This window comes from Panthera uncia, chromosome E1 (genome assembly GCF_023721935.1).
Source record: "Panthera uncia isolate 11264 chromosome E1, Puncia_PCG_1.0, whole genome shotgun sequence".
Classification (NCBI taxonomy): Eukaryota; Metazoa; Chordata; class Mammalia; order Carnivora; family Felidae; genus Panthera; species Panthera uncia.
In genome coordinates, this window is record NC_064814.1 from 6,075,304 (window position 1) to 6,103,117 (window position 27,814).

The following is a 27,814-nucleotide window of genomic DNA, read 5'->3' on the forward strand; positions in this document are numbered from 1 at the left end:
TTTGGGGAATCCAGTCTGGTCTAGGTCCCCCTGAAATGGAGTGTTTGCTCAGAGACTCTGGGCTACCCTCTGCCCAGCCTTGGCACTTTGGTGTTCTGCCAGGGGTGGGTCCTTGGGCAGCCTCAGGCCTCCAAGTAGACCTCCACCAGCCCTCCAACAGAATGCATACGGTAGAAGACCCCCAGAGGCAAACCGAAGTTGACGATGGTGAACCAAGTCCGGTAGCCATAGAAGTCCTTTTCCAGCCCGTTCTCAAACTCCGGGTGTATACCAAACGCGGGCATCATCCACAACTGGGGAGGAGAGGAGGGGGTTGAGTGAGGGAGAGGGCTCTCTGCGTCCACGGGCACTCCACCCAGGGGAGGCAGGCCCCAAAAGCTGCTAGCACACCCCCCCCCCCCTTCAGCCCTTCATCCCTTCAGCCCTGGGCTTTCAAAGCAAGCCATTCCTCCCTACATTCCCCACCCTGTACCACAGCCACCTCCCTGGCTTGCCAGCCTGAACTCTAGGTGGATCATGTGGCCTCACGTTGCCACCAGCCATGGCCCAACCTGCTCTGGGCTCCCCTGTGCCTTGACCTCAACCACCTTCTTCCGCTCTGCCTCCATTTCTCTGCCAGTCTTGACTCTCTGCTCTCTCTACCTGGTCCTGTCTTCTGTCCAAATTCTGCCCCTTTCTCAAGACCCAGATTAAATCTTCATGAGGCCTTCCTTGGCCCATCGGGCCCACATTTCCTTCTCTGAACTCCTACTGCACGTTAGGGCCAGGTGATGATGTATGGTGGCCTGTGTCAGGGGCTTCACCACCTGAGGTGTTTCCAGCACGGTGTGCCTAGAATGTGTTCATCATGCCGACCACCCTGGGTGTCCCGGCACTGCCCCTGACGGGCCGTGGGACAACCTAAGCCTCCGTTTCCCCATCTGTCAAACGGGGACAGTGATGGTGCATAACGGTGGCTGCTGCAGGGGTTTCCTGTGATGATTCAGTGAGGAGCTGAGCTACAGCATGGGGAGGTGGACATGAGACTTTAGCTGCCAGACAGCCAGCAGCCATCGTCAACACCTTCCCCTAGAGAGCTTTTGGGAAACCAGGCACTTGATGATCTCTGCCCTTTGACCCAATTCAGTGGATGATCAATTATTTGGCAATTCCCTCACTGGCCCCCTGGTGTCTCTCCAGCTGGACAGTACACTTCCTGAGGGTGGAAATCTTACATGTTTGTAAAGAGCACTTAGCTATATGCTTGGCACGTTCATTCATGCGGGCACCTTACAGAGAGCTGGGGGACACTGCTCTCAGCATGGAGCTGGTGGGAAAGATGCATGTGTCCCGACAATAAAAGGGACAGGCCAGTTGCCCTTGGGACAGTCGATGCTCAACGAACACACCATTCCTTCCTTCCTGAGGGTCCCTGAGGCCACCCGGGCAGCTCTGTCCCCACGCTCCCGCCCTGTCCACTCACTGTGAGATTGCAGAGGATGAGGAAGAGACAGATCTCCTTGAGCGCCCGCCGCTTCCAGTTGAGGTGGCTGTAGGAGTGGATGTAGGCCAGCGAGGCCCGCCGCAGGTCCTGGCCCAGCTCCAGCAGGGAGCCCCGGCGGGGCGGCTCGTCCTCCTGCTTCCCTGCCGTCTCCCAGAGCGGACGCCGATGCAGGCCCTCGATGATGAAGAGGTTCTGGGCGATGTACTGCAAGATGATCAGCAGCGAGTAGGCCAGGATGAGGCGGTTGAGCAGCTCGTGGGGGCGAGTGGCCACGATGGCCACGATGGAAAAGTAGGCGATGCCCATCTGGCCCAGCGCCGCGCCCATCAGCAGCACCACGTCCAGGCTGCGGGTGGGGTTCTTGAGCGTGTCCAGCTCTCGCTCCTCCAGCCCGTGGATGGCCGTGCCCGCCAAGCACGCCAGGCTCATGGCAGGCAGCACGGCTACGTAGAAGGCATAGTAGAGGATGAAGTATTGGCGTGCGATGGCGAGGCCACTTGCTTCGATCTGGAAGAGCACGAAGACGCACACGCCTGCCACCAGGGCCAGCAGGCCAAGCAGTGGCCCGAAGATGGCCCCGTGCAGGTGGAAGGGAGGCGTGCCGGGGCGGGCACCTGCGTGGGGTGCCAGGCGGCGGCCCACGTTCTTCCACATGACAAAGAGCACGGCACAGCAGATGAGGCAGTACTCGGTGCTGAAGGGGTAGAGCATCAGATAGCCCTTCTGGAAGACCTCGCACACCGTGGCATTGAGGCACACGCAGGTGTTGGTGTCATTGCCTGGGAGGGGGCAGGGTGGGAAGGGACAGTTGTTCAGGTGGACCTCGTTCTGAGGAAACCGGCCGCACCAATCAGTCCCATACTCCTGGAGTATGCCACCCATTTTACAGACTTGGAAACTGAGGTCCAGAGATAGAAACCAGAAATCGCGGGATGGTCGTTTCTTTACAAAGGGATTTCAGACTTCAGGAGCCAAGCTTTTGTAAAGACACATCATGTCTTTGGGGCCAAATGTCACCTCAACAGATTACGTCTTGGGCACGAGGGGAAGTCTATGACTTTACAACAGGAGGATCTGGCTGCTGCATCTGAACCCTCGGCTACATGCTCTGTGGGGCAATCAGACATCTTGCCTCGTGATGAGGTCCCTTGCAAAGCTCACAGCATCAACTGTGGAATGCCAGTGTCCAAAGCGTTTAACCTGGATCTGATCGAGGCTTTGGTCCATACTTCCAGGTGGCAGGCTGAGCAGGGAAGAGGAGAACAAGTCAAATGCCACCACTAGGAAGCAGCCTGACAAACCTCAATGCCATTAGGAAAACAGAGACGTAAGAGACGGAACCATGTTTGAACACAGCATCGTAGGAGACATTTCACAGGCTGGTTGGGGAAAGCTGAACAGGTCGATGGAGAGGATGGGGATCATGTTGAGGAATTCTGTTAGAAATTATGACCCGGCTCAGGTCATTTCTCATGGTTCGTGGGTTTGAGCCCTACATCAGGCTCTGTGCTGACAGCTCGGAGCCTGGAGCCTGCTTCGGATTCTGTGTCTCCCTCTCTCCCTGCCCCTCCCCTGCTTGCACTCTCTCTCTCAAAAAATAAATAAACATTAAAAAAATTAAAAAAAAAGAAATTATAACATTGTGGTAGTGGAGGGAAATATACTTATTTTAAAGAGATGTGCATGAAAATGTTTTGAGATGAAATGCTGTGATCTCCATGATGTAATTCGGCAAGACATTGAAATTATAGCAACATGTTAATAATGATTACCTCTAGGTGATGGGTATATCCCGTTTTTTTACTCATCTGTATGACTTTTTTAGTACTAAAAGAATCCGTGGTGTCACTTGTCAAAAATTCTCAGCACAGCTCTTCTGAAAAATGTATCTGAGTCTAAAGAATGTCCGCAGTCCATAGGCAGGCTGTGATTTTTGCAGCGGGGGTGCAAATGCATGAATGTTCTGGGAAGGCTTGGCTGTACACAGGTCAGGATGGTGATGCCACCTGGGGGGGGGGGTGTGCTTTACACATATAGGTGTGGCTGAAACCCCCATGTAGGTGTGTGGGATGTAGCCTCTAAGGGCAGACTGTACAGGTAGGGGACTGGTCATGGAACAATCTGCGGGAGGAAGGCCTTCTGCCCAGAAATCTTCTGTCTCTCCTGATATGTCCGGGGATCCACAACTGTGTTAGGAAGACATCCGTTCCTTTCAGTCCTGAAGCCTTTTAGTTTCTTGCAAGCAAAATGCAAATGCTAGGGGTGGGGCGCATACCTGGACTTATCAGTGAGTAGTTCAGCCAGGATTTGTGGCTAGCTAAGGTGACAGCTAGATGTCTGGAGCCAGGCTGCATGGTGCCAGCACCGATGGGGCAGGATGAGGACCAGCGTGTAGTCACGATCCAGAGTTTGCTCCCACTCTGGGAGGGAATGTGCACGTGCGTGCGAGTGTGTGTGTGTGTGTGTGTGTGTGCATTTGGGGCTGGGGATCATGTCTCCTCTGTACCTGAGAAGTTTTCCACAAGGGCGCTGAGCTCAGCCTTGATCTCGCGGTGCATGGAGTCGTTGGTGACAGCCAGAACCCACAGCAGCAGGTTTGTGGCCAGGGTCAGCATCAGGCCACACCTGGAGGAGGTGCCACACTGTGTCCACACAGCCTGGCTGGCTCCCGCGTGCTCTGCCCTCACCATCACTGCCTTGGGGGAGACAGCTCTCTCCCAAAGCCAGATCCCATCTGGCATTAGGACTTCAGGAGAGGCAGCCCTAGAGGCCCCTTGGGACCCCTTCCCAGACCAACATGCCACCCCAGGGACACCCTGTCCAAGGAAGCTGTGGGAGCAGGCACTGGCAGGGGACAGGGAGCCCCAGGGGTTGGAGGGAGAGAAGGTACCCCATCTTACCTAGTGAAATTGGTCTGGACCTGAACACAGTCCTTACAGTGTTTCCAGAGCACCCAGGTCTGAAAGAGATGAGGCCTTGAGCCCAGGGGCTGGGGGCAGGGGTGGCGGGAGCGTGGGGTATGTGCCCCAGTTGCTTGTATGTATGTACAATGGAAGTGACAGTGAGGACGTCTGGATTGGAATCCTGGCTCTGCCGTTCCCTTGCTGCGTCGTCTTGGGCCAGTGGCAAAATATCTCAGAGGCTCAGTCTCCTCATCTCTAAAATGGGGCTAAAATGCCCACCTCTTAGGGGAATGCCTACTTATCGGAGAAATGGACGGGATGATGCAAAGAAACGGCCAGCACAATGCCCGGCACAGGACAGGGACTCAGGAGTGTGAGGGATGTTGGTTCCTAAGAGTAGCTCTGTATTCATGGGGGGTGTGGATTTAGGGATATGCAAGTATGCACAGGCAGGTGTATTTACAGGGGTCTGCATTTCAGTGATGCAGGTACACGTAGCTGTGCATGGACGTGGGTATGTGGAGGCAGGCATTAGTGGGGGGCTGCGGCCTGTGTGCACATATGCTAGGCCCTGCAAGCTGCGCCTAGGCATGGTCGGGGTGTGTGTGTGCATGCGGCATGGGGACGGGAGAGGCCTGTCACCTGGGCGCCGATGAAGACAATCTCGATGACGGGGAAGATGAGTTCCAGCTGCGACTTGCAGTGGATGTGGCTCACGTCGTAGCCCACTCGGAAGACGTTCAGGCAGATGGCACAGCTGCCGAAGAGCACCAGGGAGCCTGGCCGGGCCAGGTGGCCGTTGGCGCCTTCCCTGGACCCGGCTCTCCCTCCCCACCCCTCTCCGGCCACCCCGTGCCCCAACACTCACCCCGCACCCAAATGGATCCTGCATGAGGGTCCCGGAAGAGCATGGCGTGTGTGTGGCGGGTGGTGCAGGTGGCGTAATAGAGGAGCCAGAGAAGGGACAGGGCCTTCAGGGCGGCCAGCAGGATCCACACGTCGCCCAGCGTGACAGCCACGTTGTTGAAGATCATGCTACAGATGAAGGCTCCACCCAGGAACACCACATTGAGGGCCAGGAGCCCCGAGAAGAGCTGCCCTGCCTTCTGGGCCTGCCTGTCTCTCCGCAGCAGTGAGAAATGCCGCGCCAGCCAGGACTTCCGGTACGGGGGGGCAGGAGCTCCCATTTTCTCGGTCCCCGTGCCGACTTGGTTCTCCTCGGCCGGGGCCGCTCCAGTCTTCTGTGCTTCTGGAGAGGCCATGGATGCAGGCTGAGAAGGGGCTGGGGACACAGGGTCCTGGTTGGCTGCCAGGCTTTCCTGGTTTCATTCTACCCCTGCCCTTAACTGCTGTGTGACCTAGGGCAAGCTATGCAACCTCCCTGGTCAGACACTGGAAATAATAGCAGCTTCCTTGTCTATTTTACAGGACCTGAGGAGGTTCACGCAGACCAGGGGTGTCTCAGTCAGTTGAGTATCTGGCTCTTGATTTTGGCTCGGGTCATGATCCCAGGGCCGTGGGGTCGAGCCCCACGTCGGGCTCTGTGCTGAGTGCGGAACCTGCTTAGGATTCTCTCTCCCTCCGCCCCTCTCCCCTGCTTGTGCTCTCTCTCTCTAAAATAAAAACAAAAAACAAAAAACAAACCAGGGGATATGGGAATCCTTTGTGCTCCAAATAGATAGGGATTATTTCGACTGGTTTGAGGAATACCTCCCTCCCAACGCCCTGCAAGGTTATCCCGCTTTCTGCCTCAGTGCCTGATCTGAAGACGGAAAATAACTCTGTCAAGGGAGCCAGGGGCATCTGCATAATGTCTGGCCACTGGACATTTTGTGACTTGTTACCACTAAATGGCAGATTGTGTTCTGCTGACTTCTGGGAGGAATTTCCCTCTGGAAGGCAGGGAGAGCAAGAAGGTGTCCTCTCTTGTTCTGACTTTGATTAGCTGGGTAATGTTTGCCTACAATGTGTTGAGAAGGATCCTGAGGCTGAGTGTGAGGTTGGTGGGAAAGAATGCTGTGATTTGAAGTGATACTTGATTATGGATGTATATGTGTATATATAAAATTACTTTTAAAAGTCTAGAGGAGGGGCACCTGGGTGGCTCAGTTGGTTAAACATCTGACTCTCGATTTCAGCTCAGGTTCTGATCTCACAGTTCTTGTGAGCAAGCCCCAGGTCAGGCTCTGTGCTGATAGTGCAGAGCCTGCTTGGGATTCTCTCTCTCCCACTCTGTCTGCTCCTCCCTCCCTCCTTCTCTCCAAAATAAATAAATAAACATCAAAAAAAGAATAAAAGTCTAGAAGACATCCACCAGATTCACAATAGGAGTTTCTTCTAGGGAAGGGAGTAGGGTACTAGGATTGGGAGTGGTTTAACGCTCTAGTTTCTATTTTGTATTTTTTTTAAAGCTTATTTATTTATTTTGAGTGTGTGTGTGTGTGTGTGTGTGTGAGCAGGGGAGGGGCAGAGAGAGAGGGAGAGAGAGACAACCCCAATCAGGATCTGCACTGTCAGCACAGAGCCATACGTGTGGCTCGAATTCACAAACCTGAGCCTGAACCAAGAGTTGGACATTTAACCGACTGAGCCACCCAGGTGCCCCAATGCTCTAGTTTTTTTTTTTTTTTTAACGTTTATTTATTTTTTTTTTGGGACAGAGAGAGACAGGGTATGAACGGGGGAGGGGCAGAGAGAGAGAGGGAGACACAGAATCGGAAGCAGGCTCCAGGCTCTGAGCTGTCAGCCCAGAGCCCGACGCGGGGCTCGAACTCATGGACCGTGAGATCGTGACCTGAGCTGAAGTCGGACACTTAACTGACTGAGCCACTCAGGCGCCCCCCAATGCTCTAGTTTTTAAGGGCACATTTTTAATGGGATTGAAAGTAATTTTAAAGCACATTAAGATTTAGGGGCAAAGTTCTGGGATTGACTTTCAATATCCGCTGTGAACACAGGACAGGCTGGAAGTCCAGCATGATCCCCGGTGGGCCCTTTGGGTACTCATTCCTTGTGGGGCTGAAGCTACACTAGACAGAGAGGATGGCCTGGTGGTTCCGGGTGCCGTCCCCGTGGAGGGCTTCTCCTGAGCTGACCCGGGAGGCCCTCTCGCCATCCCCGGCCACCTCTGAAGCTCTCCCTTGGTGCTGCCACTGCCCACATCCCTGGTACTCTGGGCTCAGGGTGCCAAGTGCTCTCTGTCCCCATCCTCCAGGCGGGCAGGAGGTCTGCTTCTTAACTACCTCAGTCAGAGGCCTCTCCATTCCCACCTCTCCCAGCAGGTAGCCAGGTACCCTCCTCGCCTCTCCCCTATCAACCTCTCAGGTCTAAGCCTGTCCATTCCAGCCTGCAAACCTCTCTTAGATTGTTCTTTCTTTACTTACTGTTTTATTTTATTATTTTTATTAAAACATTTTAATGTTTATTAAAAAAAACTTTTAAATGTTTATTTATTTTTGACAGAGAGAGAGAGAGAGCACAAGCAAGGGAGGAGCAGGGAAAGAGAGGGAGACACAGAATCTGAAGCAGTCTCCAGGCTCTGAGCTGTCAGCACAGAGCCCAACACGGGGCTCGAACCCACGAACTGTGAGATCATGACCTGAACCAAAGTCGGATGCTCAACGACTGAGTCACCTAGGCGCCCCTCCCTTAGATTTTTCTTGACCTCAACCTCTACCCTAGTTCAGGGCCTCTTCTGCTCTCTCCTGCACTGGTCTCCCTACCCACTGTGCCTCTCCCCTACTGTAAGCCCGCCAAGGCTCCCAATTGCTGAGGGGAAATGAGTCAATCAGAGAAAGACAAATACTGTAAGATCTCACTCATATATGGAATTTAAGAAACAAAACAGATAAAGCAAAAAGGAGACAAATGAAAAATTAGACTCTTAAATGTAGAGAACAAATTGGTGGTGATGGGAGGTGGGTGGGGGGAATGGGTGAAATAGGTGATGGGGATTAAGAGTATAGTTACTGTGACGAGCACTGCTGAATGTATAGAGTTGTTGAATCACTATTTGGACATCTGAAACTAATATAACACTGTATGCTAATTACAATGGAACTAAAGAAATAAAAATAAAAATAAGACAATTGCCCTCAGTATAAAGTCCAAACTATCTAGCACGGCCTGCACTGCCTTTCAAAATGAAAACTTACGGTGCATGTTTAGTACAGGCTTGGAGGCTAGCTGCTTTTGCTTCCTGGTCTGGCCTTGACTTAGCTTTCTAGCACTGTCCTTAGACCCCACTGCCTGCCACGGACTGTGTCACCCTGCTGTAGCTCCCAGAATGTGCCTGCTTTTGTTCACCACCCCGTCTCCCCATGCCGCCTTTTGCCCATAATGCCCACCCCCTTGCCCTTTGGCTGACTGCAGCTTAGATCAGAACTCCACCTCCTCTAAGCAGCCTTCCCTGAGCCCCAGGCCAAGGCTACACTGGGTGCCCCATGGCCCCCCCTGGGGCATCACCTGTCATGCTCATTCTCTTCTAACTCACTGCTCTTTGCTCTGTCTCTACCCTTTAACTCAGCTTCAGGAGCTTCAGCTTTTCCTTCTCTGTAACCACCAGAAGACCCTCACCACATTTGGCTCTAAAAGACAGCCTTTCCAAACCCCCAGGCTCCCATGTGCTCTTTGCTCAATATTCATACCTTCTGTGGTTCTGTTACGACAAATAGAATAACACTTGGTCCTCTCTTCAAGATTCTACAAGTGATTTTGTCCCCCTTTCCCAGTCCTCTCTGTCGTTTTTTGCCCTCTCCCTGTCCAGCCCCCTCGTCACACTCTGGACACCTACTCCCCCTGTCGATCCAGGCCCAGCCAGAAGGCTCCAAGGCTCCATCCATCCTTGTGTGGCTTCCCACACCCCTCCCCCGCATCACTTCTGGAGGCTGCTGTTCCTCTGCCTCACCTGTTACCTTCCACCAATGGCTCTTGCCCATCTTCTCCACCTACCTTAAGAACCTCTCCCGGGAAGCATTCTTTCCCTGCCCAAGCATCTATTGGGAGTGCATGTGCACTGTCTGGTGAGGCGCTGTGGGCATGGCTGGACCCCCTCAAAGCCAGGAGAGCCTCCAGGGCAGGGACCAGGTCCTGCTGAACTTGAACCCTCCAAACCTATCACAGGCACGCTGCTCTTGCTGACCGACTCTGCCATTTTCTGGGGGAACTTTCAGCACCACAGCCATGGACAGAGACCCTTCCCATTAAATGCTTTCCATCCGGACCCAATCCCAGAGACTTTAGAGATAATCTTTATCTGTCCTCCAAGTTGAGCAAGCATGAGACTCACAGGGACACCTCCCTGCTCCTTTTGTCTCAACCCTGACTCCTTCTTCTTGCCTTCCCCACAATGTCCCTCATCTTCCCAGGGCAGTAGAGCCTAATGAGCCCAGTTCTGGCACTTACTATCTCTGTGATCTTGGATAAGCTACTGAGACTCTCTGTGCCTCAGTTTCCTCATATGTAAAATGGATGTACAACTATGGAATAGTACCTGGTGCATAGAAGATACTCAGTTAAGATTTCTTGAAAGAATAAATGAAGCACTTAATGCATAATGCCTACCTCATTGGGGTTTCGTGAAAATTAAATGATTTAATGCTTGTAAATGCATATAGAGCCATGTCTGACACACAGAAAACTCTCAGTGTTAGTTATCTGTGTCTTTCTTTTCAGTTCTGTGGAGGTCCTGGAGAGACTGGAAGGGTCAGGATTACTGGTAAATTTCAGGGGTGGTTTTTGCTTGGACTGCAGGCCTAGAGGGGACACTTCAGGACAAGGTTCCAGGTCCTCTCTCTTCAGGGTCCTCTTCCCTGCCCTCCCCACCCCCAAATCCTACCCTCCAACGGCCGCTAGAGGGAGTCCTGGAAGTGGTCGAATTCGGTCTGCGGCGGGGAGGGTGCCAGGGTGGGACAAGTGGGGGGCGCGGGAAAGAGGCTAGGGCACCCAGGACTGACAAGGAGGAATCCGCCGCCCTCTGGCACGTCCCTTGGCGCGACGCCAGTCCAAGGGAGGGCCCGGACACCAAACTGGTTTGTGGGTCGCGATTAGAGACAGGTGATGATGAAAGCCGCGGAGCCGTCGGGGCGTGGCGCCTGGCCCGGAGCCGCAGGACCAGCTCGGGAGGAGGCAGCTGAGCGCGGCCTGGGACCTTGGGGGTTTCTCTCCCAGCCACTCGAGGGACTGTGGTGCCCGGGGCAGCTGCTACACATATACCTCAGACCAGATGTCCAGGCAGCCCCAACCCCACAGCCCTTTACCCAGCCATCCTGGGTTTTGCTTCTTCCTGGCCTTAGCACCCACTTTTGGCTGTGCGCCCCCAGACCGGCTGGGGTGGGACCCCCCTGCTGATTTTTGTGTGCCCCCTATTCGCGGAAAGAAGGTGGGCAGCGGAGCCAGGGTTGGGGTGCGTTATAGAGAAGGGTTGGTTCTCAGGTCGCCAGGGGTTGGCCTCCCCCTAGCCATCCCGCCCTCCCTCCCTTACCCCTACAGTCCCTAGTCCTTGAACCCGAAGCAGGTGTAAATGTCAAGGATGGGCCCGCCCGGGAAGTCCCGCCGGCAGTCGAAGGGAGCTCCGGGGCCTGGCGCCGCCGCCGGGAGCCTTACCTGAGGCCTGGCCTGGCATCGCCCCCGGCTGACCGACTGCCGGCGCAGCGCGGATCTTCAGTCCAGGTGAGGCCCCCGGGCCCGCACCGATGCCCCCGACGCCCTCCCCTGCGGGACTGCGCAGCCGCTGCTCAGGCTCCGTGGCCCATTGATTTTTCTGTTGACTTTGGGGATCTCATTAATCCTTCGTTAATTACCCAGCCAGGGGCTCCCAGACGGTGCAGCCAATAGCGAGGCAGCTCGGCGGGCGGGCGGGGCCGGAGGCCGTGCGGGCTTAGGGCCTCAGGGTCAGAGGACCCGCGGCCGCCCGCCTCCGGGGTGGACTGGGGTGCACCGTCCTTAGGCCATTAGCCCTCGGCAAAGGCTCTGCGGGGCTCAGGCCACACTTTCCTACGGCAGCCAAGCAGGGAACAGACTGGACACCCCCCCCCCAGGTTTGGTGTCGCCTTTTCCTGTACCCCACCCAGCACCTGGTAGGGGTGCGGTCTTGCAGCAACCTCGCCACTCCACTCTGTCTCCCTAAGTCGAACGTGAACTTGAGGCAGAAGAGACCTCATTCCAACCCACAGGAGGCGGGTGGGGTGGGGGGCAGCCGCCCCCTCTGGCCCTCCTCACTCCTCCTGCAGCCTCTGAGACCTGCCCGTCTCATTCTGCGGGCAGAGTCCGGGGGAGGCTTCCTCTTAAGCTCCCTGTGTTCTACGTGCTGCTGCCCCCACACTCCCCACACCCCAGCCCCCACCGCTGTCCACCGAAGTGGTCACCGAAGTGACCCTTCGGCCCCTCTAGCCTGTCCCCCTTCACCTCGCTGTGGCTGGACACCGAATCTTCCCCCTCTTCTAGCTGGCAGGGTCTTCTCTTCAATCTCTGCCTGACTTCCTCATGTTCTCATGCTGCTAAGTCTACCTATGCCTTTCCTAGATTAGAAGCCCATGGAGTCGGAGTGGTGGGTAAGAGAAGGACCTGTTGTAAGGTTCTGTGTCCCCCGACACCTTTTAAACTAGAACAGCCCTGTTTATGTTATAAACTTGGGTTCCTGAAATATTTTATTTGAGGAAAAAGAAGTTCTGCTGTTTGAAAATCATTATGCTTAGCAGAAAGGCTCTGTGACCTTGGGCAAGTCACTTTGCCTCTCTGGGCCTCTGTTACTTTCTTTGTAAAATGGTAGTTGACCAGGTCAGTCCTTCCTAACCTTTCATGGCTCACGGAACACATAAACAAATGTATTTGTCATTTGAGAATAAGGGGAAGAGGAAGACGGCAGCCTGGGTACCCCGTCCAGCCCCTCCCAGGCATCCAGGTACTGGTCTGTAGCCAGTCTATAACTCACACTTGGTTCACCCACTGAAAAGCTTGAGACTTGAGAATCTCCAGGGTTCCTTCCAGCTCTGACCCACAAGAGCCTCTCTGGCAATCAGCTCAGACAGGGAAGCTGAGACAAGAAGCGGGGGGCGGAGGGGCAAACTGCAGGTGTTTCCAGCTCCAGGCAGCAGTCCCGGCCAGGCCACAAGGCTGGGATTAGGGGTGGCACCAGAGCCACGGACACTTGCAGATCTTGCCTGGTCCTAGATACTATGGGGAGAGGTCTCCCTTCCCTGGTCACTCCATACCCCAGGGTCCTGCTGGGGTGGGTGGGTATGTCCTGACTATGATTTAAAAACTCATCCTGGAAAAATAACTTTTGTGAAAATTCTACCCTGGGGCCAGTGGGGAATGGGTGGTAATGTGGCACAGTGACTGCCAGCCTGGGGTTCTCTCCTGGGGGGGTGGGGGTCTCTGAATAGACACACAAGCCAAGCCCCACCCCTGTGCGTGTCTCTCTTGGGGGCTTCAAGACAACACGTAGACCTCCAGCAGGCTGGAGACAGCGTGCATACGGTAGAAGATGCCGAAAGGCAGGCAGATGTTGACGATGGCTGCCCAGAGCGAGTAGCCATAGAAGTCCACTTCCACAGTGTTGCTGAAGTGAGGACGGGCTCCGAAAGCAGGCATGATCCACAGCTGTGCAGAGAGAGGGGCGCATCAGGACCTGGCCCGGCTGGCCTTGAGGGTCATTTCTGTGGGCTTTGCTGGGGCAGGGGTGTGGCAAGATGGGGGTCCCAGCCCTCCAGTTTGTTGGACGGCAAGGGCTGGGTGTTGGTGAGTGGGGACCTTTGGCGTCTTGGGTAGGACCTGGCACTCACTTAAGCAGCTCAGGAAATGCAGCCAACTGAATTTGCTCACCCCCAGGCTGGGGCTCCCCCTGTGATCACATCTACCCTGTTATTATGGCTCATTTGTGAGATGCGGAGGTGGGGAAAATAGATGATGTGAGAATTTGGTACAAATGGCTAAATCAGCAGCTCTGCCCTGGAGAGATGTATGCCCGGTGTTGGTGGAGCCAGACAGGCTCAGGGCGGGGGAGGGGGTATGTCAGGATCCACCCAGAAGTGTACCCCCCACCACCCTCCATGATCTCTGTTCTCCAGCTCCACCCCTTTCCCAGGTCTGGGAGGATGTGAAAGCTGGAATCATGCTTCCTTTCTGGCTGGAGCTCAGACGGTTGGGGTGTGGGGTATGAGGCAAAGAATGACGGCTTCTGGGCCAGCCCCACCCTCTTCAACCCCAGTTCACTGTGCCCTTGGACACACACAGCCCCTTTCTGAGCCTCTTTGGGTCATGCGAAATGAAGGGGTTGGAGACGATGTTCCTAGAGTTGACCCAGGAACAGATACCTGGAGAAAAACAGCCTCCCAGAAGGTGGTTCTCAGCCTGCAGTTGGGACCTGGGGACAGAAGGTGAGGGCGGGGCCGGGCTGGGGGCGGGCTTCCAGGTTGGCCCAAGATATAAGGAGGTTTTGAGCCTTATTGCTTTTACTGGAGGGTCAAAGATTGGTGATCACTCTTTTCCTTCTTCTTCTTCTTCTTCTTTTTTTTTCTTTAACAGATTATCTGCTGGTTGGGAAGTATTCACAGTGGGGACACACTAAGAATGCACCCAAGGCAGGCCTGTTGGTATATTTTCCATAGCGTGCACTGGTGTGGAATCACTCTGGAGATGTGCCCAACATCGGGATAGACCCACATTAGGGGTGTTTGTATATTAGGGATCTTATTCTGTTGGAGGTTGCAGCTGAGAGGGCCATTTTTATATCGAATGAAGCTTCAGAAGACGTGTTCTTTATGTGGGATGTGCTCACACGCGTACATGTTTACATATGAGAACTTTCCTTCCTGGGGATTAGATCCATACTGGAGTATTTCTCTATTAGGTTATAGCCACACGAGGGGTACTTCCTGATCGGGGTGTGCCTTCATGGAGAGTGTTTTTGCCCTGGAGTGGAGTCTGTTGCTAACACAGGAGTTTCTCTTAGTAAGGGGTTTTGCTGAATTAGCAGGGAGGGGGCGCTGTTGTGAACACCCCCCCTTCCAGGCCAGCCCGCAGCTGCGCTCTGCTGAGACTGCTCGCACTTATGCTGGTCTCTGCTACTTCCTGATGCTGCTCCAATTATCCTGAGAAACAGGCTGGTCACAAGTTCCCAGGAGAAGTCACACCTTCTACCTAGGGGTGAGGGCACCCCCACTCCACATCACAGCTCCCTCTCGCCTCCACCCAGCCCCCATGCCAGCATTTCCCGGGGCCCTTTCAGTTCCATCTGCAGCCTAGACACCAGAAGGCTGGGATTTCATTTTCCCTCTCTGCCCTGAGATGCTGTTTGCCTGGGGGCTGCATCTGACCCTCTCTGAACCTCTTTTTCTCCTACAGAGCTTTAGTGTTTTTGAGTGGGCTGGGGGCAAGACAGAGAAGGCCTAGTGAATAAACTTGGAAGAACATCCTTCCTTGGCTTTCTCTTCCCCCCAGCCCATCCCCATCTCTCCACCCAACCCCGACCCTCAGTTACTCACGATGACATTGCAAAGCAGGAGAAACAGAGAAATGTCTTTCAGGCACCGGCGTCTCCAGTGTCCCCTGGGGGCCAAGATGACGGCCACTGCTTCCTGAGCGCCCTCTGGGCTGGGACCAACCAGCCTGGGGGTGGATGGGCAGGCAGGCAAGGTGTGGAGGGCATCCAGGTTGGCAAAGGTCAGGCCATGGCAGGGCTCCTTGGGGGTGGTATCACGAGGCTCAACCCCGGGTGGTCCCCGGTGGAGGCTCTCGATGATGAACACATTCTGGAAGGTGTGCTGGGCAATCATGAGCAGAGCATGGGCTAGGTTGAGCCCCCCGAGTAGGTCCCTGGGTGCGCCCACCACCACAGCTACAATAGAGTAGTAGGAAATAGCGTATTGACCCAGGGCGGCACCCATCAACAGCGCCACGTCCAGGGTTCGAGTGGGGTTCTTATGGTGATCCATGGCCCGGCGATCAAAACGGTAGATGACTGAGCCACTCAGGCTGACCAAGGTCATGAGGCCCAGACAGATGATGTTGAAGCTGTAATAGATGACCAGGGCCTGCTGGGTGCGGCCCCCCTCCCCACTCACTTGGACCTCGTAGATGATGAAGACGGCCAGCCCCACCACAAAGAGCATCAGGCCCAGGATTGGGCCAGCGAAAAAGGTCTCCCGGAAGAGGCTGACCCGGGACGGGGTGTGGCCGTGGCCATGGGTGGAGGAGGCCAGCAGCCTGCCCACATTCTTCCACATGACATACAGCATGGTGGAAGCAAAGAGGCTGTACTCAATGTTAAAGGGATACAGGTAGAAATAACCCTGCTGGAAGATCTGGCAGATGGCTGTGTTGCACGGACAGTCTCCTCCCACCGAGCTGCCTGCACGCTCCGCTGTGGAGAGAGGGGCACAGAGCTGGACTGCCCTCCCGCCTTCCTGGAGGCACCCCACCTGAAGAGCCTCGCCTTTAGACTGTGACTTTTGTTAGGGTGGAATCACAGTTGGACATGTTCACTACCTTATCCCAAACACCTGCACTGGGCCTGGCATGTTCATTCATTGTACCAGGTATTTATTGAGCGCCTACTATGTGCCAGAGATGTCAGTAAACAATAATAGTTGGCGCTCGATGAACACACATCTGTACTGCAGAACTGCCCTGTGTCCTTTAGGCAAACATTTCCAATCCTTCCCAGCTAGTAATCACCCCTGGCTCCCCAGCATAGGAGAATTCTGGTCCTGAGAGATGGTGGCCCTCCTGGGAACCCCGAAAGTTCAAGCTTCCTTGCAGCTCTCCCCAACATCCGACTCAGCCCAGAATGTGAGCTGCTTTGCCCGGGAGTCTCCTGTGACCTCCCCTCATTTTGGTTTGCAGCCCATCTATAAGAACCTTGCAGTGTCCAGAGTGCACTTTATAGAATGCCTTGGATCTTGGCAAACATCTCTTTCAATCCCCAGAACTATGCCCGCTGGGTTTGCAGGTGCAGAAACTGAGGCTCACATAAGTAAAGTGTGGCTTGTGAGGGCAGAGCTATTGACCTACCTCCCAACCCCTGGGTAGATGCCTTTCTAATGCGCCTCTCTGCACCCCTGGGGCCCCAGTATGTTAAGTTGGCCACCTCTTCGGGTTGTTTTAAACCATCCTCAGGAACTCTCTGTATGTGCAAGGTGGCCCTTTATCAGTCCTGCTGGGCTGGGCTCTCCTCTATGCTTTCCGTTCCTGGACCCTTCCATCCTGTGTGTGTGTGTGTGTGTGTGTGTGCACGCGTGCGCATCTGTGTGCGTGTGTGTGTTCAGGCAAAGTCCAGTTGGACCTAGTCATCTAGTCTGGTCCTGGTTGGTGGGAGACCCTGCAGAAGTCGAGAGAACTAGGACCAGGGGGCCTATGGACCCTATTTTTCCTCAGTATAGCATATTGGTTCAAAGCAAAGATGGATCTCAACACTAGTTCTCCAATTTCAAGCTCTGTGACCTTGAGTAAACTATTTAACCTTCTATGCCTTACTTTCTGTATCTGTAAAATGGGAATAATAATAGTGCCCATCTCACTGGGAAGTTGTGAGGGTTAAGTAAGACCAAGTGTCTAGGACACTTAGCACAGCACCTGACATACAGAGTCAGTAAAATGTCACTATTGTCGTTGTGATTATTCTTTCTAGCTTCTTCTTGACAGGCTCTAGCCCATGCTTCTGCCATCAAGCCAACTCTGCCTCCCTTCCCTTCTCTCCACTTTGATCACCCTTGCCTTTTCATTCTGGAGCCCACGTCTTTGGTGGAATGGAGACCTGAACCATGGGGCCAAGACCGCATCCTCCAGAATGAGAAGATGCCCCCTGACACCCTCCCTCAGGTGTCACCTGCGCCTGTATGGAGCCTGGAGGAGGGGAGGCTCTCCTCCCTTGGGAGGGCAAGGGAGACTGACTGTCCTGGTGCACAAGCATCCAACCCAAGGCCTAGAAGTCCCAGACCAGGGTTAATCTGGAGTGAACACTCACGGTCAGGAACGAAGCGGTGGTGGCTGGTGTTGCTGTGGGAACTGTCATAGGAGTGAGTCTGGTGCACGGACTCGTCCACCACGGCCGCCATCCAGATGGCCAGGTTGGTGGTGAGGGTGAACATGAGACCACACCTGTTTGGAGAGGGGGAGCAAAGAGGCCAGTGGGAGTCTGGCCCATCGTGGGTCCCTGGGGCAGATGGAGAACTGGGGAGCTAGACTAGGAGATGATGCCGGGAAGCAAGAAAGCGGTCAGGCCCCTGTGTGAACAGAGAAGTTGAGTTTGGAAGGCACTCTAAGTCTGGCCAGGATGCTACCCAAGAGAGGGCATGGGGCGGGGAAGGGGTTCAGAGGCTCAGGCCACTGCTGCTCCCTCTTCTAGAGGAAAGCACATATAAGTTACCACACAACCCATCCCACCAAAACACACAGGCACACACATATACACAGCACACACAGCACAGGACAAAATGGTGGAAATCTTGCTGGTGAAGCAAAGGGGCCTTGGTTGAAACCACACCCAGGCGGCAGAAAGTGGACCCCATGCCCCAGGTTGGAAAGCCCTCATCTCTCATGCCAGATGGGCATTGAGCTGTGGAGCAGGGACTCACCGGGTCAGATCCAGGTGGACGTGAATACAGTCCTTAGCGGAGACCCAGAGAAAGTAAGTCTGTTGAGAGAGAGCGGCAGGGGGGGGGGAGAGGTCACTCACTCTGCAGATGGGCTAAACTCTGGAGTTCCCATGTCCAAACCCAGCAGAATGTTCTCTCTACCTCAAGAACCACCCATACTAGCTTACCAAGTTTTTACAAAAGGAGTTGGGAGCTTTCTTTCTTTCTATGGAACAGTTTATATAAAATAGTTTTCGTGTTCTTTCAGAGTCTGCAAACCGTTACCTGTAAACTCTTGGCATTTTGGGGGTCAACATCCCCTGCCCCACCTCCGTCCTTTGTTTCCTTGAAATGCTTGCTCTCACCTGGTTGCCAATAAATCCTTGTCATGGTATTTGTTGATGTGGGGGTATCTGCAATTTCATTTTACCCAAGTACCCTTCAAACCCATAAAATGTAAAAGAGTAAAACTATATAAGTACCAAAGTCATAAGTACGTTGAACTGTGGAAATCTGCACAGCAGGGGTGATGTTTCAGGAGATGGAACCCTACATGTGGTCATTCTGGTCATGATACAGGGCTGAGATCTACCTGATCCGGTCCCATGTAAGACCAGTCCTGCCTCAGCTCAATCATGAGACCTTTCAGTGTTATTTATGCAACAAATAAAAAAATATATATACTTGAACTTGTTTGAACCCTATTTCCTGAACAAATAAAGAACATATGGGCAGTAGCTGAGGCCAAACAGGCCATGCCCACAGCGGGATCCTGGGCTGAGAATGATGCCCTCTACCGGCACCCAGGGAGGGCAAGCCAGGTTCTAGGAGACATGGCAGCTGCCACAACCCAGACATCCTAGATGTTGATATTGTCACTGCTTAGGTTGAAATGAAATCACAAGACCCCTAAGTAGGAGCTCACATTTGGATATTACTTCTTTACTGAGTGCTTCCGGATTTATGGACTCATATCATACACACTACAGTCCTATCCCCACCTTATTTGATTGCTCAGGGTCGAAGAGGAGTGGAGATCTCCTGACCTCATGCCAGATGCTGGCTCCTTCCACCACACTCAGGAACACTCTTCCCACCCACCTGGACGATGACAAACACGGCCTGGGTGAGAGGGTGCAGGATCTTGATGGCTGACTGGCACTCAAAGAAACTGGAGTAGTAGCCAGTCTTGAAGACATCCATGACGAGAGTGCAGATCCCAAACAGCACCAGCCCGCCTGGGAGTGAGGGGTGGGGGATGGGTCAGAGGCAACGGTTTATAGATCTGACGATGGATGGCTAGATGGGTGGTGGGTTGGATGGTTGGGTGGATGGATGAATGAGTGGGGCAGGTGGGAGGATCAAGGGACAGATGAATGGGGTGGGTGAGGGGATGGATAGATGGCTGGCTGGATGGGTGGATGGTTGGACGATGGAGGGACGGATGGATGGATGGATAAATGGATGGATGGAAAGATGAATGGGTGGCAAAGGCTCTTCCATGACCACCCTCTTTCAATCTTTAGAAAGGGTGGAGAAATCCCCTCCCACCCCTCACTTCACTCTTCTTCCAAGATTCTTTCTCTTCCTCTTCTCTCACAACCGCAGCCCATGGTATTCTCAGCCACATCTAGTCCCCGGGTGTGTGCGTGTGTGGGGGACGGAGGGGAGGGACTTCTCAGCCCCCTACCTTGACGCGGACTCCACAGTTCCTCTGAGAGTCCCAGCCTCTGGCTCCCCGCCTGCCTCCCACTTCCTCCCCCCACCACCTCCCCTGGCACCTCGAAGCCAGATGGGGCCGGCGTGCGCGTCCCGGTAGGGGACGGCGTTGGGACAGCGCACGGTCCGGAGGAGGTAGAAGAGGGTCCAGAGGGAGGCGAGCAGCATCATGGTGGTGAGCAGCGCGAACACGTCCGTGTCGTACACCGCTACCTTGTTGAAGGCGCCGCCGCTGATGAGCGTGCAGGCAAGGAGCAGCACGTTCACGGCCAGCAGCACCGACAGCAGGCGGCCGCCCTTCTTCCACACCTCGCGGGAGCCTGCCCTCGGCGCCAGCGGGCTCTCCTTGGGTCCCTGGGCCAGCTCCTCGGACATGGCAGGGGCGACTGGACGAGGTTGGAGGGGGTCACTGTGGAGGAGGAGCGAACAGGACCCCGGGTCAACCCCGGGGGCACTGCGACCCTTCGGGTCTCTGGCTCGAGGGCAGAGGGAAAGAAAGGCGGCGGCGGGCAGCCCCGTCGGACCCCGTCCTAAGTCCCCACTCCCCACTCCCCAATCCGTTTTCCGTCTGGTCCGGGCACCCACCTGGCTGGGCCGGGAGCCCGCGCTGAGCTGGGGGTCAGGGGGTGACGAGCGTCTCCTCTTTCCCACAGTGGGCTGGACGGGCGCTTTATACCGGGGAGGGCAGGGTGATTTACAGCCGCGGGAGCTCAGCTCCATAAATCTCTCAGCCCCACTCACATGATCCATCTTTTCTCCGAGCTGAATTTAGGGAAGAGCGCGCGGGAGCCAGATAAGGTAAGATTTATATTTACCCGTTAAGAGGCGCCCCCCTCCCCCGCCCCCGCCGTCCCGTCACCTCGGAGCGGCATGGCTCGGGCGCAGCCCCGCACTGCGACACCCAGAGGGCACCCCGCCCCGGGCGCCCACCGCGCCCTCGGGCTCCGCGACCCCGGCCGCCCAGAGCCCCGAGCACTGATGATGCTCGATACACGCCCCGAGGGCTCACAGGCACCCGGACGCCCTCCCAGCCCCGGCGCACCCTATACCTTCGCGCCCCTCTGCTGCTGCCCCAAGATCGGGACCCCAGTGCCCCTTTCCCTGACACCCTCACAGTGGTCGAAGTTCCTACTTCCTCTATCCCTCCCCGGAGTCTTCTGCTCGGCTGGAAGCCGCCAGCCGGGTTTGGGTATCAAGTTCGCCAGAGACGCGCGGAGTCCGCGTCCAGTCTTCCAGCGCCCCCTGCTGGAGCGCGGCTCCCCGACCCCGCGGTAAGGGGGGGGGGGCAGTGGCGGTGGTGGCAGCCGGGACGCAGGGTGCTTCTCGCCGTCTGGGGGTCAGTCCTCAGACCCCTCCTAGGCCCACTGTCCTAGCGATCCAGACTGCCCTCGGACACCCCTCCCCAGCCCTTGGCCCGTCCCTTTGACGGGTGGAGACATCGGGAGCCGCAGAGCGGGGGCTCCCGTGACGACAGACTCCGGACCGTCCGCAGACTAGGCCTCATGGGACGGGGTGCTGAGGTGACCACTTTTGGAACAGGGCAGGGCCTCGCGTGGGTCACTCCTGCGCGCTCGGGAGCAGGGTGTTTAGGACCCAGGGGCCGCCCGGGGGCGGCTCCCCAGGCGGCGGGAGATCCTTCTCCCCCCTCCCTCCCGGGGCGAGCGGCTCAGATGTCGGAGTAGCGGCGGCTCCCGGCGCTCCGCAACCTGCGTCTGCGGCAGCGGGGGCTGGCGGCCCGGCCCCTGCCCGGCCCCCTCCCCCAACCCCATGCCTCAGCCCTAACCCCTCCGCCCTCCCCCGCGGGGGGCATTTCCTGGTGCCCCCTGCCCTCCCCGTCCAAGTCAGGCGCCATGAACGACCAGTACCACCGGGCGGCCCGGGACGGCTACCTGGAGCTCCTCAAAGAGGCCACCAGGAAGGAGCTGAACGCCCCCGACGAGGATGGCATGACTCCCACCCTCTGGGCTGCCTACCATGGCAACCTGGAGTCGCTGCGTCTCATCGTGAGCCGAGGGTGAGTGCCCACTCGGGCCCTGCCTAAGCCCGGGGGTGGAGGGGGTGGTGGAGGGAGAAGAGAGTCCTGGGCCCCTTCCCAGACCCTGAGACGCAGTCCCCAAGACTCCAAGGTACCTTCCCCCCACTCCTCTGAGCCACCCTCTTCTCTACTGACGCTAAGGTGGAAGCTTGGAGCCTCGCGGTGGTGGGAGGGGGCACAACTTGAGGCATGTGACCCTGGTGACCTGGATGTGGGGCTAGGAGGGGAGCGACTGGGATTTGGGGGCCCACGATTGCGGGAGGGGTTGCAGAGTGAGGGGAAGGTGGGAGAGATTTCCTGGGTTGGGTCACACCTGGAAGCGAGAGTGGGGATGGGAGAGAAGGGGCAGAAGTGGTGGCAGGACAGGCTCCTTACTCGGGAGGGCCTGGGGTCCAAAGGGCACCCGCCCCCCCCCAGCCGGTGCTGTACCTCCCTGCAGGCCAGGGCTCACACAGCTCTCTCCCAGCTCATTCTCGGGATTTATGGGCACTGTCCACAGCACCAAATGTCACTCCGCACAGCCACCTCATTAACTCCCTCTGTACCCCTCCCCCACGATGGCCTCCCTCTCCCCCGCTTAGGAGTTGTTTGGGGGGAAGAGTGGGCATAGAGTCCAGGTGTCAGAGCCAGGGAAGTGGTTTGAAGGTAGCGATTAAGGAATTCGGGGTCCAGGGCTGCTGACGTGGGCTCCCGGGGCTGAATGACACTGTGGACAACTTCTCCAGCTTCCACGGTTTTCTACGGAGAGGTCACCTGGTTGAACTGGACACCTGGGCAGCCTGGCCAGGGAAAAGGAGTGGAAGACGTGCCCCAGGAGGGTTACTATGAGCATCTCAGGCCCTGGGAAATCACGGTGGAGACAAAAGGGGCCCAGCTGGCCCTGGTGCCCGATGCTGGCCTGTGGCCTGAACATGTGGTGCGTGGGGTGTGGTGGCTGGGGAGCCCCCTTGCCCTCCCTCCGAGGCCCCGCTCCTCAGGCGGGCAGCAGGTGGGAGCAGCCCCTGACACCAGGCAGCTAAGCCGCGTTCCAAGAAGCCAAGGCCGGCGCCTTCCCACACCAAGAGAGCACACAGCGATCCTGCCGTCCTGCTCCTCCCATCAGAGAGGTCCATGGGAGGAGGGGAAAACGGTGGCTTCCCGGTGCACCAAGTCCCCCAACTCCTACGGAAAGCAAGGGTTGGTGTTGGATGGGGCATGGGCCAGATGCCAAGCAGCTCCTTGCCACATTGTCCTGCAGGACTTGGCACCAGTGGGAGAAGCGTGGAGAGGGTTGTGTGTGTGGGGGGAACTGTTGAGACAAGGGGGTGATTCTTCCTCCAGCCTTGCGGGGTGGCCTCGTGGCCTCATTAGTGTGAGCTAGGCCCCTGCCGGAGGGGAGCGCTTGGAGAAGCCAGCCGGAGCATGCCCAAGGGGGCACGGTCTGGTGGCGGAGGGGATTGGAGGGTGCTGGGTGGGTCCCCTGGGCAGGCTCAAGCCAGCCTGCCTGACAGGGCTCCCAAAGACGGGGCAGCCCCGGGAAGGGAGGGCTGCTGGGCCCAGGTTGCAGACTCACCTCCTCCTCCCCTTCCGACCTGGCTGCCCCCACACTCCCCTCCCAGCCCAGGCCAAGACCCGACACCTGCTCTCACACGCAGCCTTGCCAGGCCTGGCCCTGCTCCCTGCAGACGTGGCCGTGCCCGCCGACGCCCAGGCACACACTCTCACACACACTCACCCAGGGCTCAGGCTCGGCACCCATCACCCTCTCCTCCTCTTTTGTGGGCACCCTGCACCCGCAGCCACACTCACCACCACGCCTGCCTAGAGACCCAGACTCGCCCTGGCCCACCACCTCTCTGGGCCAGCTCCCCACTGGGCTCCATGAATAATTCACTCCTGTCTCTCTGGGCATCAAATATTTATCCCCTGAGATTCCCAGCCATCAGTTCTCTTGGGGAAGGCCCCGCCCCGGCCCCGCCTTTTCGGTCGCCCCGCCCCTTGCGAGTCTGGGGCCACTCCCCCCGCCCCCCGGGCTCTGTCTAGGTCTGCCTGGTGTCTCCCGAGTCAGAGGAGACATCTCGGGCCCTCGGGTCCCGCCGGTGTGCCCGTGGGGCGGCCCACACGGGCCGGGAGCTCCCTACACCTGCAGCCAGTGCCGCCTGCCCGCCCCAAATGGTGTTGGTTCATCACCCTTCCTCGCGTGTCCTCCCTGCAGGGGTGACCCAGACAAGTGCGACATCTGGGGCAACACGCCCCTGCACCTGGCGGCTTCCAATGGCCACCTGCACTGCCTCTCCTTCCTGGTGTCCTTCGGGGCCAACATCTGGTGCCTGGACAACGACTACCACACGCCGCTGGACATGGCCGCCATGAAGGGCCACATGGAGTGCGTGCGCTACCTGGACTCCATCGCGGCCAAGCAGAGCAGCCTCAACCCCAAGCTGGTGGGCAAGCTGAAGGACAAGGCCTTCCGCGAGGCGGAGCGGCGCATCCGCGAGTGCGCCAAGATGCAGCGCAAGCACCACGAGCGCATGGAGCGGCGCTACCGGCGCGAGCTGGCCGAGCGGTCGGACACGCTCAGCTTCTCCAGCCTCACGTCCAGCACCCTGAGCCGCCGGCTGCAGCACCTGGCGCTGGGCAGCCACCCGCCCTACTCGCAGGCCACGCTGCACGGCACGGCCAGGGGCAAGGCCAAGATCCAGCGGAAGCTGGAGCGGCGCAAGCAGGGCGGCGAGGGCACCTTCAAGATCTCCGAGGACGGCCGCAAGAGCGTGCGCTCGCTCTCGGGCCTGCAGCTGGGCAGCGACGTGATGTTCGTGCGCCAGGGCACCTACGCCAACCCCAAGGAGTGGGGCCGCTCCCCGCTCCGGGACATGTTCCTCTCGGACGAGGACAGCGTCTCCCGTGCCACGCTGGCGGCCGAGCCTGCCCACTCGGAGGTCAGCACCGACTCAGGCCACGACTCCCTGTTTACGCGGCCCGGCCTGGGCACCATGGTGTTCCGCCGGAACTACCTGACCAGCGGGCTGCACGGGCTGGGCCGCGAGGACGCGGCGCTGGACGGCGGGGGCGCGCCGCGAGGCCGGCTGCAGAGCTCCCCCAGCCTGGACGACGACAGCCTGGGCAGTGCCAACAGCCTGCAGGACCGCAGCTGCGGGGAGGAGCTGCCCTGGGACGAGCTGGACCTGGGCCTGGATGAGGACCTGGAGCCCGAGACGAGCCCGCTGGACACCTTCCTGGCCTCTCTGCACATGGACGACTTCGCCTCCCTCCTGCGGCAGGAGAAGATTGACCTCGAAGCGCTGATGCTGTGCTCCGACCTTGACCTCCGCAGCATCAGCGTCCCCCTGGGGCCCCGCAAGAAGATTCTGGGGGCCGTGAGGAGGAGGAGGCAGGCGCTGGAACGCCCGCCTGCTCTGGAGGACACAGAGTTGTGAGTGTCCTGGGCTTTGGGGGATGGGAAAAGGGGTCAGAAGGCCTTGCGGGTGGTATCTGCCTTTTCGGGAATGTGGAGGCAGGGGGTGGGGGAGGGGGTCAATACCGTATTTCATAAAATCTAAGTCCCCATCCATTACAAGAGGTCCCACTGAATTTGTTTACCCCCAATTCTGAAAATGAAGCTGCCAGTTTCATGACAAGGGAGGAAGCCTTCTTATCACAGCTAATGTAAAATGCACCTTGACTTTGGAGATAATCAAAATGCCCCCAAATGGGTGTCTTAGGACAGTTGAGATCCAGTAGTCATAGTAATCAGAGCCCGGATGTTTTGAGCCCTCCCATCTACTGGGTGCTGGAGATACCGCTGCATGTGTCCCTTAATTGAGTCTTCCCCAGCTCCTGGGTGCAGGGGCTGTATCATCCCCATTTTCCAGGGGAGCAAGGGGAGGCTCAGAGGGTTTGAGCGGCTCACCCCAAGGGCCTGCTGCTGCTTGATCCCTGGTCTGTGTGGCTCTAGAGCCTGGGGACTAGGTGACTCCCATGGAAGGAGAGTTGTCACGTTCAAAAGCTGTCAGGGAGAGCTCAAGTCTGCTACCGCACTGGTGGGGTGGCCGTCCCTGCCCTGATCCCTTTCTCAGGGCATCCCACAAGCCCAGCAAATGCTGCTGCCCCCTTTTGGTGTCTATGGCTTTTACCCTGCATGGCTGGGCAGGGGTGGGTGTGGGGAGGCAGTCTGGTTTAGAGTTCCGGGGATGGGGAGGAAACCCCTAGGCCAATGTCCCCATCCCTGACCGTTGGCCTGCCAGGAGAGGGTCAGTCATCCAAATGGCTGGTCTTGGTTTAAAATGATGTCTTGAAAGCCCTCACCTGAAGTCTGTTTCTGTGTCTTTCTCTCCAGGTAACAGGGGGCTCCTCTCTCCAGACCAAATGAATTGCGAGTTGCCACAACCCACCGTGAGGCCATGAGGTCCTCACGGTCGCCAGCCCTGAAGCCCCCCCCGGCCCCTCCCCAGGAGCAAAGACCGTGTGGGTCATCTCCCTTGAAAGCCTGTCCACACTCCACAACGGAGGTGTAGCCTGGAGGTACCAGCAAGGGGTCCAGGAGCCCTTGAGCCACTCCCATCTGAATGGCCCTAAAGGACATGTGGATTCCTGGAAGGCCAGCTCCAGAGGAAGGGGAGGGGACCCCTGGGGTCCCAGGGGATAGACGACATACCCATTAGAGCTGGATGGGAGTGTGTGTGGAGGGGACATGGCCTGTCCCAGGGGCCACTGTCTCTCCCCACCCCTCCTCTGAGGGTCCTGCTGTGCTCAGGCTGGAGACTTGCTCACTTCTTACATTTTTGTGAAGGGAAGAGTTTGGGCTGGCTCCCTCCCCTCCCCCCCATGCCGCAGAGAGGAGGTTCCTGGCTAGACTCTTCAGCCAAATGCCCTGACTTTGGTCCCCACTCCTGCCCCAAGCCAGCCCCCTTCTCCTTCACCTATTGGCCATGTCCGGGAGTTGGAGCGCCAGGCTGGCATGAAGTGGGGGTGACTGGCACCCTTACCAGCTCACCTGGTGGTGGGGCCTGGCCTGACTCTGCCCTCCTCACGCTCAGGCCTCCAGCCTGGTCCCCCTCCAGGGACCCCAGAGGGTCAGGCCAATAGATGCAAGGTGCTAGAGCAATAATCTGCAGTATTATGGCCCCGAGGCCTGGTGGGCGTGTCCTGGGCTGGAGAAAGGCATCTGCCAACAGCCTCAGCTGGGTGTCTAGCCTAGTTTGGGCGAGTCCTGGGACATGGAAGAGACTGGGGATGTGGATAATCTAAGCTGCTGACTGTCTCCAGGTCCCCAGGGCCCTGTGCATGTGTGTCTGTGCTGGGGGCTGGCTGGTGGCTTTCCCTCCGGGTCTGGAGGTGGCTGGGCAGCTGCGAGGTTCTGTGTAGGTAGGTCAGCAGGAGATCAGTATGTGTCCCTGCTCTGTGATGGCAGTGAGACCAGGGAGGAGGCCAGCCCCGGACCCGCATCCCTGACCCTCCCGCTCCCACCGGGAGCACCACTGCAGCTCCCATCTCTTTCCTGGGCCCCCTTGGCTAGGTCAGGAGATGAGGGGATACCCAAAGAATGCCACAGGCCTCCCTCTGCATCTGTGTCTGTGCTGGGGGAGGGGGACGGGGGAGCGGTTTCCGTTCCCACAAAGAGGGCTTGGTGGCCTGTCGCTGCCACCCTGAGCCCATGCCAGTCCTTTGCCCTGTCATCTGGGCCTGGGGCCGCCCCCAAGTGCCGACTCGACTTTCTCAGAGCCCCAGGTGCTGCCCTTTTTCTTCTGTTCCCTGTCTGTGTCCTGCCTCAGCCTCCTCCCTGTTCTCCCAGCTCCCGGGGTGGGGCAGGCTCTGGGATTCCCACTGCCACACAAAGTACCCCTCCCACAGGCTCATTATAACTTTTGTAGAGAATGTTCTGTATCGTTGTCACGCCTGTGTCTCGTTCTTTAACCATTGGGGGGTGGGAGAGGGAGAAGGTCTTTGTGTACCAAAGAGGGCTTGGTCCTCATGGGCCCCCTGGAGGGGGTCCAGGGATGGATGGTTGGGCATGCCCCACCCCCATGCATCCTTGCAGGGCCTTCCCTCATCCCTGGGTCTTCACCCTGCTGTTTCTGGGCCCAGAATTTGGAGCTGAGGGAGAGGGAGGGTTCAGAAGAAT

At 57.2% G+C, this 27,814-nt stretch overlaps 3 protein-coding genes across 4 annotated transcripts; 1 reads left to right on the forward strand and 2 right to left on the reverse strand.

The window, feature by feature from the left end:
- Nucleotides 1-47: 47 nt before the first annotated feature.
- On the reverse strand, nt 48-11,008 carry OTOP3 (otopetrin 3). The gene is made up of 7 exons (XM_049638145.1): nt 10,990-11,008; nt 5,255-5,692; nt 5,029-5,165; nt 4,384-4,442; nt 3,990-4,108; nt 1,463-2,262; nt 48-293 (listed from the first exon to the last, which is right to left on the reverse strand). Exons 1-7 carry the CDS (start codon nt 11,006-11,008, stop codon nt 123-125), a joined length of 1,743 nt encoding a protein of 580 aa, XP_049494102.1. The 3' UTR covers nt 48-122.
- A 1,704-nt stretch (nt 11,009-12,712) lies between these two features.
- On the reverse strand, nt 12,713-20,121 carry OTOP2 (otopetrin 2). Its single transcript, XM_049635794.1, has 6 exons — nt 19,742-20,121; nt 19,062-19,198; nt 17,961-18,019; nt 17,351-17,484; nt 14,871-15,748; nt 12,713-12,987 (listed from the first exon to the last, which is right to left on the reverse strand). The coding sequence occupies exons 1-6, from the start codon at nt 20,052-20,054 to the stop codon at nt 12,817-12,819; spliced, it is 1,692 nt and encodes a 563-aa protein (XP_049491751.1). The 5' UTR covers nt 20,055-20,121; the 3' UTR covers nt 12,713-12,816.
- A 998-nt stretch (nt 20,122-21,119) lies between these two features.
- On the forward strand, nt 21,120-27,583 carry USH1G (USH1 protein network component sans). 2 transcript variants are annotated; one of them, XM_049635795.1, is made up of 3 exons: nt 21,120-21,693; nt 23,909-25,126; nt 26,030-27,583. In XM_049635795.1, exons 1-3 carry the CDS (start codon nt 21,530-21,532, stop codon nt 26,031-26,033), a joined length of 1,386 nt encoding a protein of 461 aa, XP_049491752.1. In that variant the 5' UTR covers nt 21,120-21,529; the 3' UTR covers nt 26,034-27,583. The 2 variants fall into 2 exon arrangements, with proteins under 2 accessions (XP_049491752.1, XP_049491753.1); XM_049635796.1 differs by lacking the exon at nt 26,030-27,583 and having other exon boundaries at nt 23,909-25,130.
- The last annotated feature ends 231 nt before the right edge of the window (nt 27,584-27,814 follow it).